At 38.4% G+C, this 12,865-nt stretch overlaps 1 protein-coding gene across 6 annotated transcripts in view; it reads right to left on the bottom strand.

Annotated features, from left to right (window-relative positions):
* Positions 1-12,865, bottom strand: part of MAP3K20 (mitogen-activated protein kinase kinase kinase 20) — a 77,871-nt gene that overhangs the window by 53,118 nt on the left and 11,888 nt on the right. For all 6 annotated transcript variants that reach the window (XM_039320666.1, XM_039320670.1, XM_039320667.1 and 3 more), the window contains exon 3: positions 935-1,022. In XM_039320666.1, the coding sequence (XP_039176600.1) occupies positions 935-1,022 (88 nt within the window). The remainder of the gene's footprint in view (positions 1-934; positions 1,023-12,865) is intronic.

Here is a 12,865-nt window from a genome sequence, read left to right as displayed (position 1 = left end):
TTGATCTGAAACAGAATCTTATATAGAATATACAGTATATGTTGCGTTGTTGTGACCAAATAATACCTATCATTGTACTTTCTAATCAGAGAAGACTAGTAGAATCAGGAATGGGAGGATGCATGCCAGAAGAAGAAAAAGAAGACTTAAATATTTTTGCCTCCACCAGCATTACTGTTTAAGCAAAAAAAAGAATCTCTAGCTGCTTCATAAAGGCTAAAGAATATGGAGGGGGGGAAAAGCTCAGTTTTTTAGTGGGTCCCACAGTGGGAAAGGTTATAGATCTTGCTAGGCTCAGGTCAATTTGTAAGTCTAGTCTATTGATAGAAGAAGTGAGATTGCAGTATGTTTTCAGTTCATGAAAATAGCTCATTTGGCCATATCTCTAATAGGCTTAGATTTTTGTAATATTGGCTCAAAATTTGTATTGAGGCATATCCCCCCTCCCCCGGAAAAGGGGTGGTGGTATAGCAGATCTGTTCTGGCTCGGTAAGTATGCTTCACAGCCAATTGAAAAGTAAGCTGTAGGATTTGCCCCCAAGTTGTCTTTCTGTCAGTAGAATATAATGGCAAAATTGCTGTTTCTTATATCACTCTTATTTTCTCCACATTGACAGCAGACTACATAAGAATAATCTACATATTGTTCTCTGTCCATTGGCACCATTTAATTAAAGCAAATACCATCCCTGCAATGTGCCAATTTTGGTTTCACAGAAAACACTCCAAACCCTACAATTAAATAATATTTGCAGGAGTAAAGGAATTTGTTTTTTTCCAAATTACATTAACATATAGTTCAATACGAAAAGAAAGGAAGGTTATTTTTTTTTAAAAAAAAAAAAACCACAAGTATATAGCCAACTACTGAAAAAATTCAGTGTTTCAGAAACATCCCCCACACACCACCAAAGGAGGAGGATCTGTAGCTTACCTGTAACTATGCCATAGTTTGGGGGTTCAATAACGGCGCCATAAAACTGAATGATGTTTTTGTGGCTCAATACGCTGAGTATTTCTGCCTGTTCAAAATGCAACAAAAGCACCAGATGTGAATACAAAACATTCATAATTCTATAATTAACACAAAACCCTCTTTGAATCATTATTTGTATCAATAGTTGTGCTCAAGGTAGCTAGCAAGAACAGCAATTCAAAAATCACCATTAAACCTACAGATTATACAGGCTAACATTTGTCTAATTAAAGCAATTAAAGCATCTTTAAAAACAAATATATATAAAAAAGAGCTAATGGCTTAAAAACAAATGTTAAGAAAGTGAAACAAATAACATCAAACAATTCATCAAGACTCACCTTGACAGACAAACCGGTTTAGAGCTTCCTTATCAAAACCCTGCTAAAATAAACATGTTTATATTTGCTGACACAATGATAACTATTATTATTATTAGGAAAGTACACAACTTGCTCCTTTGCACATTGGAAAAGCAGCTACTAAAAAGTTGTTTCCAGTAATGGTGGGTTCAAAAGAAGAGCAATTCCTGAAGATCTCAAAGTTTGGGAAGATTTGTATGTGAGAAAGAGATTTTTTTTATATAGCCTAGTTTGAAATCCTATACAAGTTTAATGAGACACATTACATTAGGTTGTTCAAAATGGAGGACATATGCTCTCTGAAACTTTTCCTGTGTCATCCTACGTTACCTGAAGTTTCTGAACATACTTCAAACACTGGCGAAGTATATGATATTAATCAAAAGTTGGAATGGAGACCTGGGTGATGTACTAATAAATGTCCTGAACTAGATTCACATCTATCCTTAACTACAGAAACTGGTTCCTCTTAAGGCATCACCATATATGGTAAAGGTAAAGATTTCCCCTGTCCATTCATGTCCAACTCTAGAGCAAGGTGCTCATCTCTGTTTCTTGGCCAAGGGAGCCAGCATTGTCCAAAGACATTTTCCGTGGTCATCTGGCCGGCATGGCTATACGCCAAAGGTGCATGGAATGCTGTTATCTTCCCACCAAAGTAATATCTATTAATCTACTTGTATCTGCATTCTTTTGAACTGCTAGGTGGGCAAGAACTGAGGCAGGAACGGGAGCTCACCCTGTTGTGCAGTGTTCGGGCCTCAAACTCAGGCTGTCAGCTTTCCAGCTGACAAGCTCAGTGTCTTTAACCGCTGAGCAGCAATCTAATAATAGCAGAAGGAGGTTCCAATATAAGCCACAGATTTCCTAGATGAATGCTAGGATATAAACCTAAAAATAATTAGATAATAAATAATGATGATATATGATTAGATATGATATTTCCAAATGTGCTCCTGCCCACCACTAAAATGTTGACAAAGACAGCCAGTTGAGGGAAGTGGAGGCTTGCTCACAAAACAGCTTTAATCCTGAAGTATATTCAGGCAAAGAAATCACATAGATACTGTAAATACAATGATAAATGCAATGCTTCTAGCTCAGTGGTGGCGAACCTATGGCATGGGTGCCAGAGGCGGCACTCAGAGCCCTCTCTGTGGGCACACGCGCCGTCGCCCCAGTCCTAGGCCTTCAGCTGGGTTTTATAAAACCTTTTCGCTTTAGGCCTCCGCCGTCATGTGCAAAAAAAAAAAGGTTCAATCAGTCAATTTCAACTTCTTGCGGGAAAAAAAAAGATCTTGCAAAGTTGGAATTGATTGATTGAACTTTTTAGTCCCACCCAGTCTGCTGTTACCACCGCAGCCATGCCCACCCAATTGGCCATGCCCACCCAATTGGCCATGCCCATCCAATTGGTCACACCCAGCCAATGGGCCACACCCACCCGGCACTCGACAATGCATAAGTGGGTTTTGAGTTGCAGTTTGGGTACTCAGTCTCTAAAAGGTTCACCATCACTGTTCTAGCTTATGATAATACTTTTTTAAAAAGGTCACAACCACTGAAAATGAAGCTACAGCACATTGCAAGTTCACATGTCCATACTATGAAGACAATTAAGATACAAGGTAGAAGCTTCTGCTTGTTAGTGATTGTCTTCAATCTTTCAAAGGTATCTTTGAGAAAGGATAGGAATGTCACAAAGCAGTGGCTTTCTAATTTAGCAATTCTAGAACAATTGCACTCCAAATTTAGAAAATGTTAACATTAGAACTATCAGAGGCATAGGCTCTATTTATTAATTAAGCATCAGAGGTGAGTTTGGCCCCAACCCTGTTGGTCTTCTGGAAGACCCTCAAAATTTGATTTTCTCATGGTATCTGGAGATCCCAAGGAAGTGTGGAGCCCATTAAGTGACTGGTATAAGTTTGATTGCATTCTTCTGTCTTTTGTAATTATGGTTGAAGGAACAAAGGGAAAGAATGGATTCCTCATTCATCCCAGAACAGTTAAGACGATTAACTGAAAGACCTGGAATTGTAGCCAAATGAAAAAATAAGTCTTATCACAGTTTTGGGTTCCTAAGACTTCTCCGTTTTTCTTCCAATGGATGTTCTCACATGTCTTTTTAAACAGGAAACAACAACAACAACAACCAGAAAGTTCATTCACAGAACAGGCGGTCACTCTAACCATTTCCTATCTCCCATAAATATATGAACAGATAACTCTCTTACCCTTATGTTAATCATAAATATAACTTCCATCATTGGCTACAATCAAACAAGGATAGGACAGGCTATTTACATTTAACTGCTTTGCTGCCTCATGTTTTGCTATAGCTTTCTGGTTCTCTAAGTCATAGAAATGTTTATCTTTTGTTGCTCATTATCACTGTCAATAAAGCTAGAGAAATCCATGGCAGACGAATGGCTTTAACGTGAAGTAAAGCCTGAGGACAGGAGGAAAAAAGGAAGAGTGAGATGATTAAGGAGAGATTTACAGGAAATGGCTAATCCTAGAATGCTTTGGAGAAAACTTTGTTAAATATTTATCTATGCCTGTACTGTGCCTGTAGCAAGTAACTAATTTTCGAGTAGGTTCCAAAAAACAAAATTGAATGAGTCAGGAACTGAGTATATTGGAATGTCTAGTTTTTATTTATGTCTTTATTTTTAAGAAATGTATTCGTTGAGAAAAACATTTGTCACTGCTTCAGAATCTTATCTTGATGTAAATCCTTTTTTTTCTATCAAACCCAGCAGGTTATGAATGTCATAAATCCATCCAAAGGCAAAAAAACAACAACCAAAAAAGAACCCAGTTTGTTCTAACCACATTTCAAGAACATCCCAAGAAAAAAAATACCGTATATTCTGGCGTATAAGACGACTGGGCATATAAGACGACCCCCAACCTTTGAGAAGATTTTCAGGGTTTAGAAAGTCGTCTTATACGTCGGAAAATACGGTAATTTAAATCCCAAATCCATAGCTGAATAAAAATTTCATTGGGACCAACCACCAAATAAAAGCTTCACTGGTTGGCCCCAATAAAGATAAGACCAGTTATGGATTTTTCTTAAAGATCAACATGTTAACAATTTATTTTTAAAGTTTGCTTATCTATCTGTTACAACACAGGTAGGCTGCATTTTCTTCAGGTTGAGATTAATTCTCAAGATCACATCTAGAAAATAAATTCCATTTGCTACTAGAGCAACTAATTCACACCATATTTAAGAAATTTCCCAGCATGAGGTACTCTTTCATGAGATAAAATTACAGGGTTAGATGTGCTTAACTACTGTAGCATTCTGAGTTGCAGAACATCACTAAATGATTACTAATATTTATCACTATTTCATGAGAGTTCATTGGTGTTATTATGGCAAGAATATTTACCATGTCTTGTTATAAGACTAATAAAAGCCACATTAATCATGTGCTCCATTACCAAAGTAATAACTCCACCTCCCACAAGAGGAGCTGTGTAGGAACATTACTCAGACAAGCACAAATGCACTATAGCAACCCAGAACGTTAAAAAAGGAAACAGATTGCCTATACAACTTCTTCTAACAAAATGGATACCCTCTCATCTTTATCAAAAAGTGGCTGCCCATTCAACGCACTACAGCACAGCCAACACAAACTATGAAAACGATAATACTACCAGGCATCAGAAACCTCACAGAAACAACCAACAGACTATTACAAACACATGATATCATTATAGCATGCAAACCAACTAAAATCCTTCAAAGTAAACCAAAAACAGTAGTCATCTAAACATACAATGTAAGGACTGCAACAGCTGCTGTGTAGCATCATCAAGCAGAAACTAGCAGAGCACATCCATGAATACAGCAAGAAGGCACAATAAAAGCACCTTAAACTTACAGCACACAGACAGACTTAAACATAGTTTAAATTGGGCAACTGTGAACATCCTACACCAAGCTAAATCCAAAAACACTAGAGAATTCCTGGAAATCTGGCACTCAGACACATCAGCCATCAATAGACATGTAGAGATAAACCACACTTACACACCATTCAAAAGAGACAATAAAAAAATTAAGAAGGAAACAAAAAAAAACCCCACCCCAGAACCCATCTTCTTCAATAGCCTATATACCCAGAGAAGCAGGGATTAATAGCAGACAAACAATGAAGGAGAAAACAATATCCTGATCAAAGAACTACCAAGGAAACACATAATCAAGCTGACAAACAATCAAGCAGAAAACAATATCCTTCAAGGATTAGCAAGGAGAAAACCACACTTCACTAACACTAACAGGGCAAGCTATTGTATACAGTATAAACAGGGAGAAAACCCCACACCCACCAGCGCTGAAGATCTTACCTAATCGGGTAATGGAGCACCAGTAAGCAACCAAGCTCAGAGAGCACCAAGGACTCCTCAATATTACAGGAATAGCAATATTGTTTAGAAATGACTGCAGGCAGATGAAGATGAATCACCCAAGTGTTCTACAGTATTTTAAAGTTCTACTGAAGTAAAATTCTGGGAAAGTTGTAACACAACAGTTGTTCTCCTGCAATGTTTTTAAAAAGTGCTTCTTCCTTTAGTTTTTTATTGCATAATACAGATCAACCAGACATACGCTAACAAAGAAACATGTAAATTCCTATACACTAATTGTTAGCTTAAGTCCAATAGCCACATCCTATCACTCAGCCACCCAGCCCCAATTGTACATGAAAAGACGTTTCCTTCAAGTTATGCTTCAGAGTGACTTAATGGACAAATCCATGTTGTTTTCTAACAGTGACAACAGTTAATGAAAAGGCTTGCTCATTCCTTCTTCCATGATGTTTTCATGTTTCCAGACTAAACTACAGCCCTGGTATTTTCAGATGGTCTCCCACTCAAGTATCAAACAGGCCCATCCCATGTTAGTTCAGAGGTGGTCAACCAGATCAGTTATCTGCCGAAGCCAAGTAATTTTGCAAAATGATTTTGCAGACATGGCCACGGAACTTCTTGGGCAGTAATGTGAAAATAATTTGTCAATGTTTAAGGGTTGGGGGGGGAGGTTTATTTTGTTCTAAAAAAAATACAGAGACTACTAATACATTCTATTGGGGGGAAGGGTTGTTAAGTACAAGTATATACAGATTTTCCCGTATGGTATAGCCAGTGCACACACTGGGATCTTGCATGTGTATGAAATGTATTACCCAGAAGGATTACGAAAAGGGGATTAAAATGTTCAAAAATCACTGTTTGATTTTGCAACTGATTCAGCTTACTACAGCTTTTACTAGATGTGTGGAAAACAGACAGTGCAATGTTTTAGATCCATTCTACGCATCTTGGTCTGAGAATTATATTTCTGGTAGAGGTTTATAGATCCTGTGGTTTGTGGGTATTTTGGTCAAAATTCTCTCTATTAGTAAAATACTATGGACAATCATTTGGGCTTCTTTCAGATTTTCTCCTCCATAAGGGCTACTTTACTGGTAAAACGTTTACAAATAGCATGAACTATTGGTGCACATATAATTTATCTTAATTCTGTGAGTGTGGCTTCCTCTCATTCTTTGACACAATGCAATGTATTCATGACTTAAGGCCCTTAGTATGCGTGCAAAATATCTGCAGGCTTCATTAGCAAGGTACAAAACAATTCATTACATTTTTATATCTGATATTTCTATTTCATTGAAATACTTATGGCAACATAACAATGGGAAAATATAATTATTAAATACATATTTAATATAATATAATATTAACAATCACCTTTGAATTAAAAGTATAAAAAATTGTGTAAAATATGGGGAAATGCAAATATGTCTTGAACTATGTATCACAAAGTAACATAAAAGTCTTTTTTTTGTCAAACAGTGACGTGGCTGCAAATCAGTGCAAAAATCATTTTTGACAACCATGCATAAAGGGTCAATCAATCATTCCTGACACTGATAAAATCTCACTAGCAAGGAATTTTAAGAAGCACAGGTAGCTTAAGTAGCGGATGTTTAAATTGTATAAACTGCTCAAAATATTCTAAGGTAAATCAAGATCTGTTTATAATTACGTGCTATAGCTATGTTTATGCTCACAGGGCTTACTGGAGATTTTATTAATGTAACCTTACAATAAAGTAGAATTAGTTCATCTGTTTGCATTTCCTATCCGGTCTACCTCATAAGGCTGGAATCATGCAAGTCTCAATTTACTTTTTCCCTTCTCTTTACAGCAGTGGTGGGATTCTGCCAGTTCACACCAGTTTGGCAGAACCGGTAGCTAATTTTTTGTTGTCCAGGCCCAGAATGGATTTCCAGAAGAGACATCCACACAGAGAACCGGTTGTTCACATATTTGAATCCCACCACTGCTTTACAGCCAAAAAAATAGGGAGGGTCTATTTATACTCAGGTAAATGGAAAGAGGATTGCAGAATAAATAAGATTCATACAGTCTCACATCAGTATAGTTTTAAGAGGAAAAAATATTTTTACTGATCATTCTTCCAGGAGCTTTAAAAAAATGTAGCTGTCAGTATAATCAACTACAGTGAAATTTGAAAAGAACATAGAATAAAAATGGAGCAAATAAGTAAACAAGGGTACAATGAATACTGTATATTCATACTCTTTCTAGTCACATGCCTAGAAAGTCATCTTATATGCTGGAAACTACCGTAATTTCCAGCGTATAAGATGACTCGGCGTATAAGACGACCCCCGACTTCGGCGCCAATTTTAACTCTTGCGAAAGTCATCTTATACGCCGGAAAGTACGGTACATCAGTTTTAATCAGGATGATAGCTTTTGTTATTTTATTTTAGAGTGTGATTTTCAAAAATGTTCTGATCCTTTGGTGTTCTTTCCCAAAGTATTTTTCATGCACAGAAAAAAGAATGTCTATGAATAAAAAAAAGAGAACAAATAAATTAGTGGTATCTTTGTGAAAAGGCTCAAGAATTTCAGCATTTTCAAACAAATAAATTGCCATGTTCAAATGCTATAAATTTACAATGTATAATTATCACAAGTCGTTGCTTCTTTTTCACCCTGAAAAAATTCATTTTTCTTCTTCTCTTAAGAGCAGTGGAAATAAGAAATTTAATTTTAATTCCCTATTATCAAATCAAGCCAAAAGGATGGAAACTTTACTGAAAAGCTGACAAAGAGCTTAAGGCCCTCTCTTCACAGCTCATTTCAAAGAGGTATTTGGAAATAAAGCGAAGTGCTGAAATGTTTAAAAGGCATGGGACAGAAATATATCATCTAAATCTGACTGTGGTCCAAATCTAACCAACTGTTAAGTCGAATGTAGGTACACTTCTACCTAATAAAATTGAATCAAACACTTTGCATCCAAGTCTCCACGTGAGCTTTTATGCAAACTTCTAAAGTGCAAAGAATCCTGGGGCGGAATAGCTATTCTGACAGCTTTCACATAGTTCACATAATTAGGGAAACCACTTCCTTCAAAACAGTTGAATTTCTTCTGTGGAAAGAAATAGCGATTTGGGTCACTCTTTTACTTCCTCTTTCAGGTTTTCCAGGATAAGAAGTGGCTGTGGAGGATATTATGATATATATAACTGATATATATGTATAAGTATATGTATATTTATGTGTGTGTATGTATGTGCGTGTGTGTGTGTGTGTATATGTGTGTGTGTGTGTGTGTCTGTGTGTGTGTGTATATATATATGTTTTCTGAGGTTTTCGCGGGTATTTATATGTAGGTCTTTGGTTGTTCGGGTTTTCTCCCACGTAAAATTGGAAGTGTCTTGGCGACGTTTCGACAAAGTCCCATTCGTCATCTTCAGGCTGGTGCTTTCAGCTTCGTGCTTTGAGCAGCAATGTGTGGTCTTAGCTGTTTATTCCTTTTAACGGCCAGTGGGGGTATGAACTGATTGGGTGGGAGCTTGGCTGTGTTCTGATTGGGTGGAGGTGTGTTCTGAATGGTTAGGGGCTTGGCTGTGCTCTGATTGGCTGTGGGAGTGTTCTGTTTGGTTGTGCTCATGTTAGTCTGAGTTGCAGAGGGGTTTAAGATTTTGGGCTGCCTTGCTATTTTCTGGCTTCGCGTTCGTGGTCGTGTCTCCTCTTCATGGAGGGTGTCAGTTTGCTTCATGTATGGATTGGAGGGGTTTGAAGTGGCTAATGATGCAGCTGTGATCTGGCTTCTGGTTTGTGGTCGTGCCTCGTCATCGGTGTGGCTTTGGGTTTGTTTTTTGCGTGGATGTGTGGTGATGACATCCTGTGTGGTTTTTGTGAGTGTGGGTCTGGTATCATTTTTTGTGTTAGAGAATCGTTTGTCAATAAGGGTGGGTTTCCAAATGGCTGGTAGGTGGGAGGTATCATCTCGCTTGTTCATGCTGTGTGGGCGTTTTTCTATCTCGATGGCTTCTCTGATTATTCTGTTATTAAAATGTTCACTTTTGGCAATGGTTCTGGTATTTTTAAAGTCAATTTCATGTCCTGTGGCTTTAAGGGGTTGGACCAGGGAAGATGTTGGTTCCTCTTTTTTGACTGAGTTCTTATGTTCTTCAATGCGTGCACTTATTCTTCTGTTGGTTTTTCCGATGTATGTGGTGGGACAAGTGGTGCATGGGATTTCGTATACTCCTTGATTTTCTAATTCAATTTTATCTTTGAGGTTTCTAAGGATGGTGGATATTTTTCTGTTTGTGCAGAATGCTGTTTTAATGTTGTATATATATATACACACAAAAACTGGTGTGTATATGTGTGTATGTGCGCGCGCACATACACACACAAACACACACACACCAGTTTTTGTTTTAAGGATTGAATTTGGGCTATTCAGAAGATCACTCGTTTGAAAGCTACCTTTTTTTTCCCCCCATCCTTTGGTTCCTTCCTTTACCCTTAAGGTCTCTTTTGCACCATGAGTGAACATAGTTCAAAATGCCAGTTTAAGGGCAAAAGAAACCTAGTTTATGATTCATAAAGAATGGAATTGTATTTTTTGCTTTGTACTTTTGGGGATGAATGTATAATTGGAAAGGGGCAGAAATGACAATGTGTTGCCCTCTCTACCCCGATGTTTTTTACCAGTTCTAAACACTGATTGAGCCGAAAAAGGGGGAAAAAAATCCAGATCTGTAAAAGATGATAAAGAATAATATTAGCCTTGCCTCTAAGAATAGCTATCAGTAATTCTCTCTCTCTCTCTCTTTCTTTCTTTCTTTCTTTCTTTCTTTCTCTCTATTTTAAAAGGGGGGATTAATTAACCGGGGGGGGGGGAAGTCACTGTTTAAAAATGAACGTTAAAGCTGTGATCAGGTGAAGTGCCTTTTGTTTCCAAAAGGCTTTCTCCCTCCAACCAGCCACTCTTATTTGCAGAGCAGATCCTCTTTCCATAGCATCTCTCTTACAATTAAAAATAAAAATGATTGCACAGACCATCCACGTAATGTGTAAAACAATTTAAGCACTCAGGCATCTTTCCTCCTCCTTGGCTATCATCCAAGGTAAACTCACCATACTTCAGCCTTCCCCAGCCCATCACCTCCCCCAAGGGACTGCAAACTCTTTCCAGGTTGGAGGGAATTATGCAGACACCTGGTAAAGCAAGTGACTATCCTGAAACTGACTTAAACTTTTTCTTGGATTCGGGTCATTTTAGCACAGGGAACAAATATTTTTGAGAACTGTTGCTGTATTTCCTTCATATATAAACCAAGGCAGTGCAAAATATAGCCCTGGGACAACTGGGCAACCCTATTAATGTGGAAAAGTTAACAATCACTAGAATAATGATGTGTCTGCATAATTACTGGAGTAGTGCTGTGTTGGCAGTATGTGACTAACCTAATGTGCATTACACTTGGATACAATGTATGTAACAAACTCTCTCCATTGTATACCCGTGAGAAACCAACCTAATGTATTACAATGTGTATTCCTTTGTTCCTGAGGAAAGGGAAAGTATAAAACTGAAGTCTGAACCCGCCCTCGGGGTTCAGAATTGCTGGTTGCTATAGCTTCTGAACCTGCACAATAAATCTCTCTGCTAAAACCCTCTGGAATTGGTAAGAGTCCTTTCGTTTTCCACAAGACTATGACATATATTTTTATTATATGCAAACTCCTTTTTGCCACCGTAAAGAATAGAAACTTTTTTTTCTTGAAATGATGTGTAGAATTCCCAGGGTTAATCCTGAATCAGATGATCAAGCCAAAGAGTAATTGTCTAAAGAATACAGTTTGCCTACTTGTATTGTAAAATTCATTGGAGTATAAGAAACCAATTTTTGAACATCATATTTCAACCTTTCCTTTTGGATTTTATCATCCTAAACTTAAAACAACTAGAACATTGCACAACTATTTTTTTGACCATCGGTTAAGTCTGGTACAGGCAAATATTGCTATTAAGTTTCTCCCCTGTTCCTCCTTCTCACTTGGATGCATAGAAAGTAAGAAATACATGAGACAAGTTTGTAAGTGACCTTTCCTGACCTGCATTATGTCCAAAATCAGGTTTTTGTTCTTATTAATTAAATTTATCCCATAGTGAAGAATAAGAGATCTGCAAGGCCTATAGAATATGCAACTGTATAGATCCACAGAGAAGGAAGGAAAATGAAGGAAATTGCAATTTTCCTCTTCAATATCTTTGGACAGCTGTCCAAACACCAACCCAAGAGCCAGAAAAACCTTGCATAGGCAGGAATGTAAGGTCCTACTGTAGGTTATAATCAACAAACAATTTCACCTGATCAGTTAGGTCACCTAGGCAGAGGCAGGCATTGATAAGAGTCCTTTATTGCTCTGATTAAATGGCACAACCAACGCCTCTACAACGGCTCGTAAGGCTCCACTCCACACTACCTTGAAGGCAGCCATCCTCAGTCCCCCAAACAAAAACCAGTAAACAACAAAGAAAGTCCAAAGAGAAAGTAGAAGCTCACAGGGAAAGGTCCAGAGTCTAGGTACGAAGGGCAAAGCAAGTCCACAGAGTAAGATAAGTTCACAAGGCCAAACGCAAATCCACAAGGCAAAGCAAGTCCATGAAGCAAAAGGCAGGTCCACAAGGTAAAGGCACAGGCAGGAGCACGAGTCAAAGCCAGGGGGACTGTAAGCCAAAGCAAACAGTTGTTCCTGACAAAGACAAACTCCCCCCCACCCCGTCTTCTTCGTAAGACAACCTACGCCAAGTGTTCTTCGTGAGGAGCAGGGCAACTTTCTCCCAAGTAGCCTCACAGCCCTCCTTCGAGCTTGCCTCCACTGTACTCTCCATGCCCTTGGATTGAGTAGGGGAGGCAGCTGTTCCCCATCAGAGGGGATCTGCTGCCTATCAGCACCACTGCCTGTCTGCAGCCCATCCTCCCGTGTCTGTGAGGGCAGGCAGCTCTTCCTCCAGTAGACCACCTTCCCCCAATGTCTGAGAAGCCTGGGACAGCATTGCCTCAGCCCCTGGTCTCTCCAAACATTCCAAGGGAGACGTGCCATCCTTGTCGGATGGTCCCAATTCCAACTCATCCTCTTCCTCCAAATCAGGCTCTGA

The sequence above is a fragment of the Crotalus tigris genome, unplaced genomic scaffold, assembly GCF_016545835.1.
Source record: "Crotalus tigris isolate CLP2741 ecotype Arizona unplaced genomic scaffold, ASM1654583v1 scf7180000023679.101020, whole genome shotgun sequence".
In the NCBI taxonomy this organism is placed as follows: Eukaryota; Metazoa; Chordata; class Lepidosauria; order Squamata; family Viperidae; genus Crotalus; species Crotalus tigris.
The sequence above is the reverse complement of the archived record's forward strand: the minus strand, read 5'-3'. Positions and strand labels throughout refer to the sequence as shown.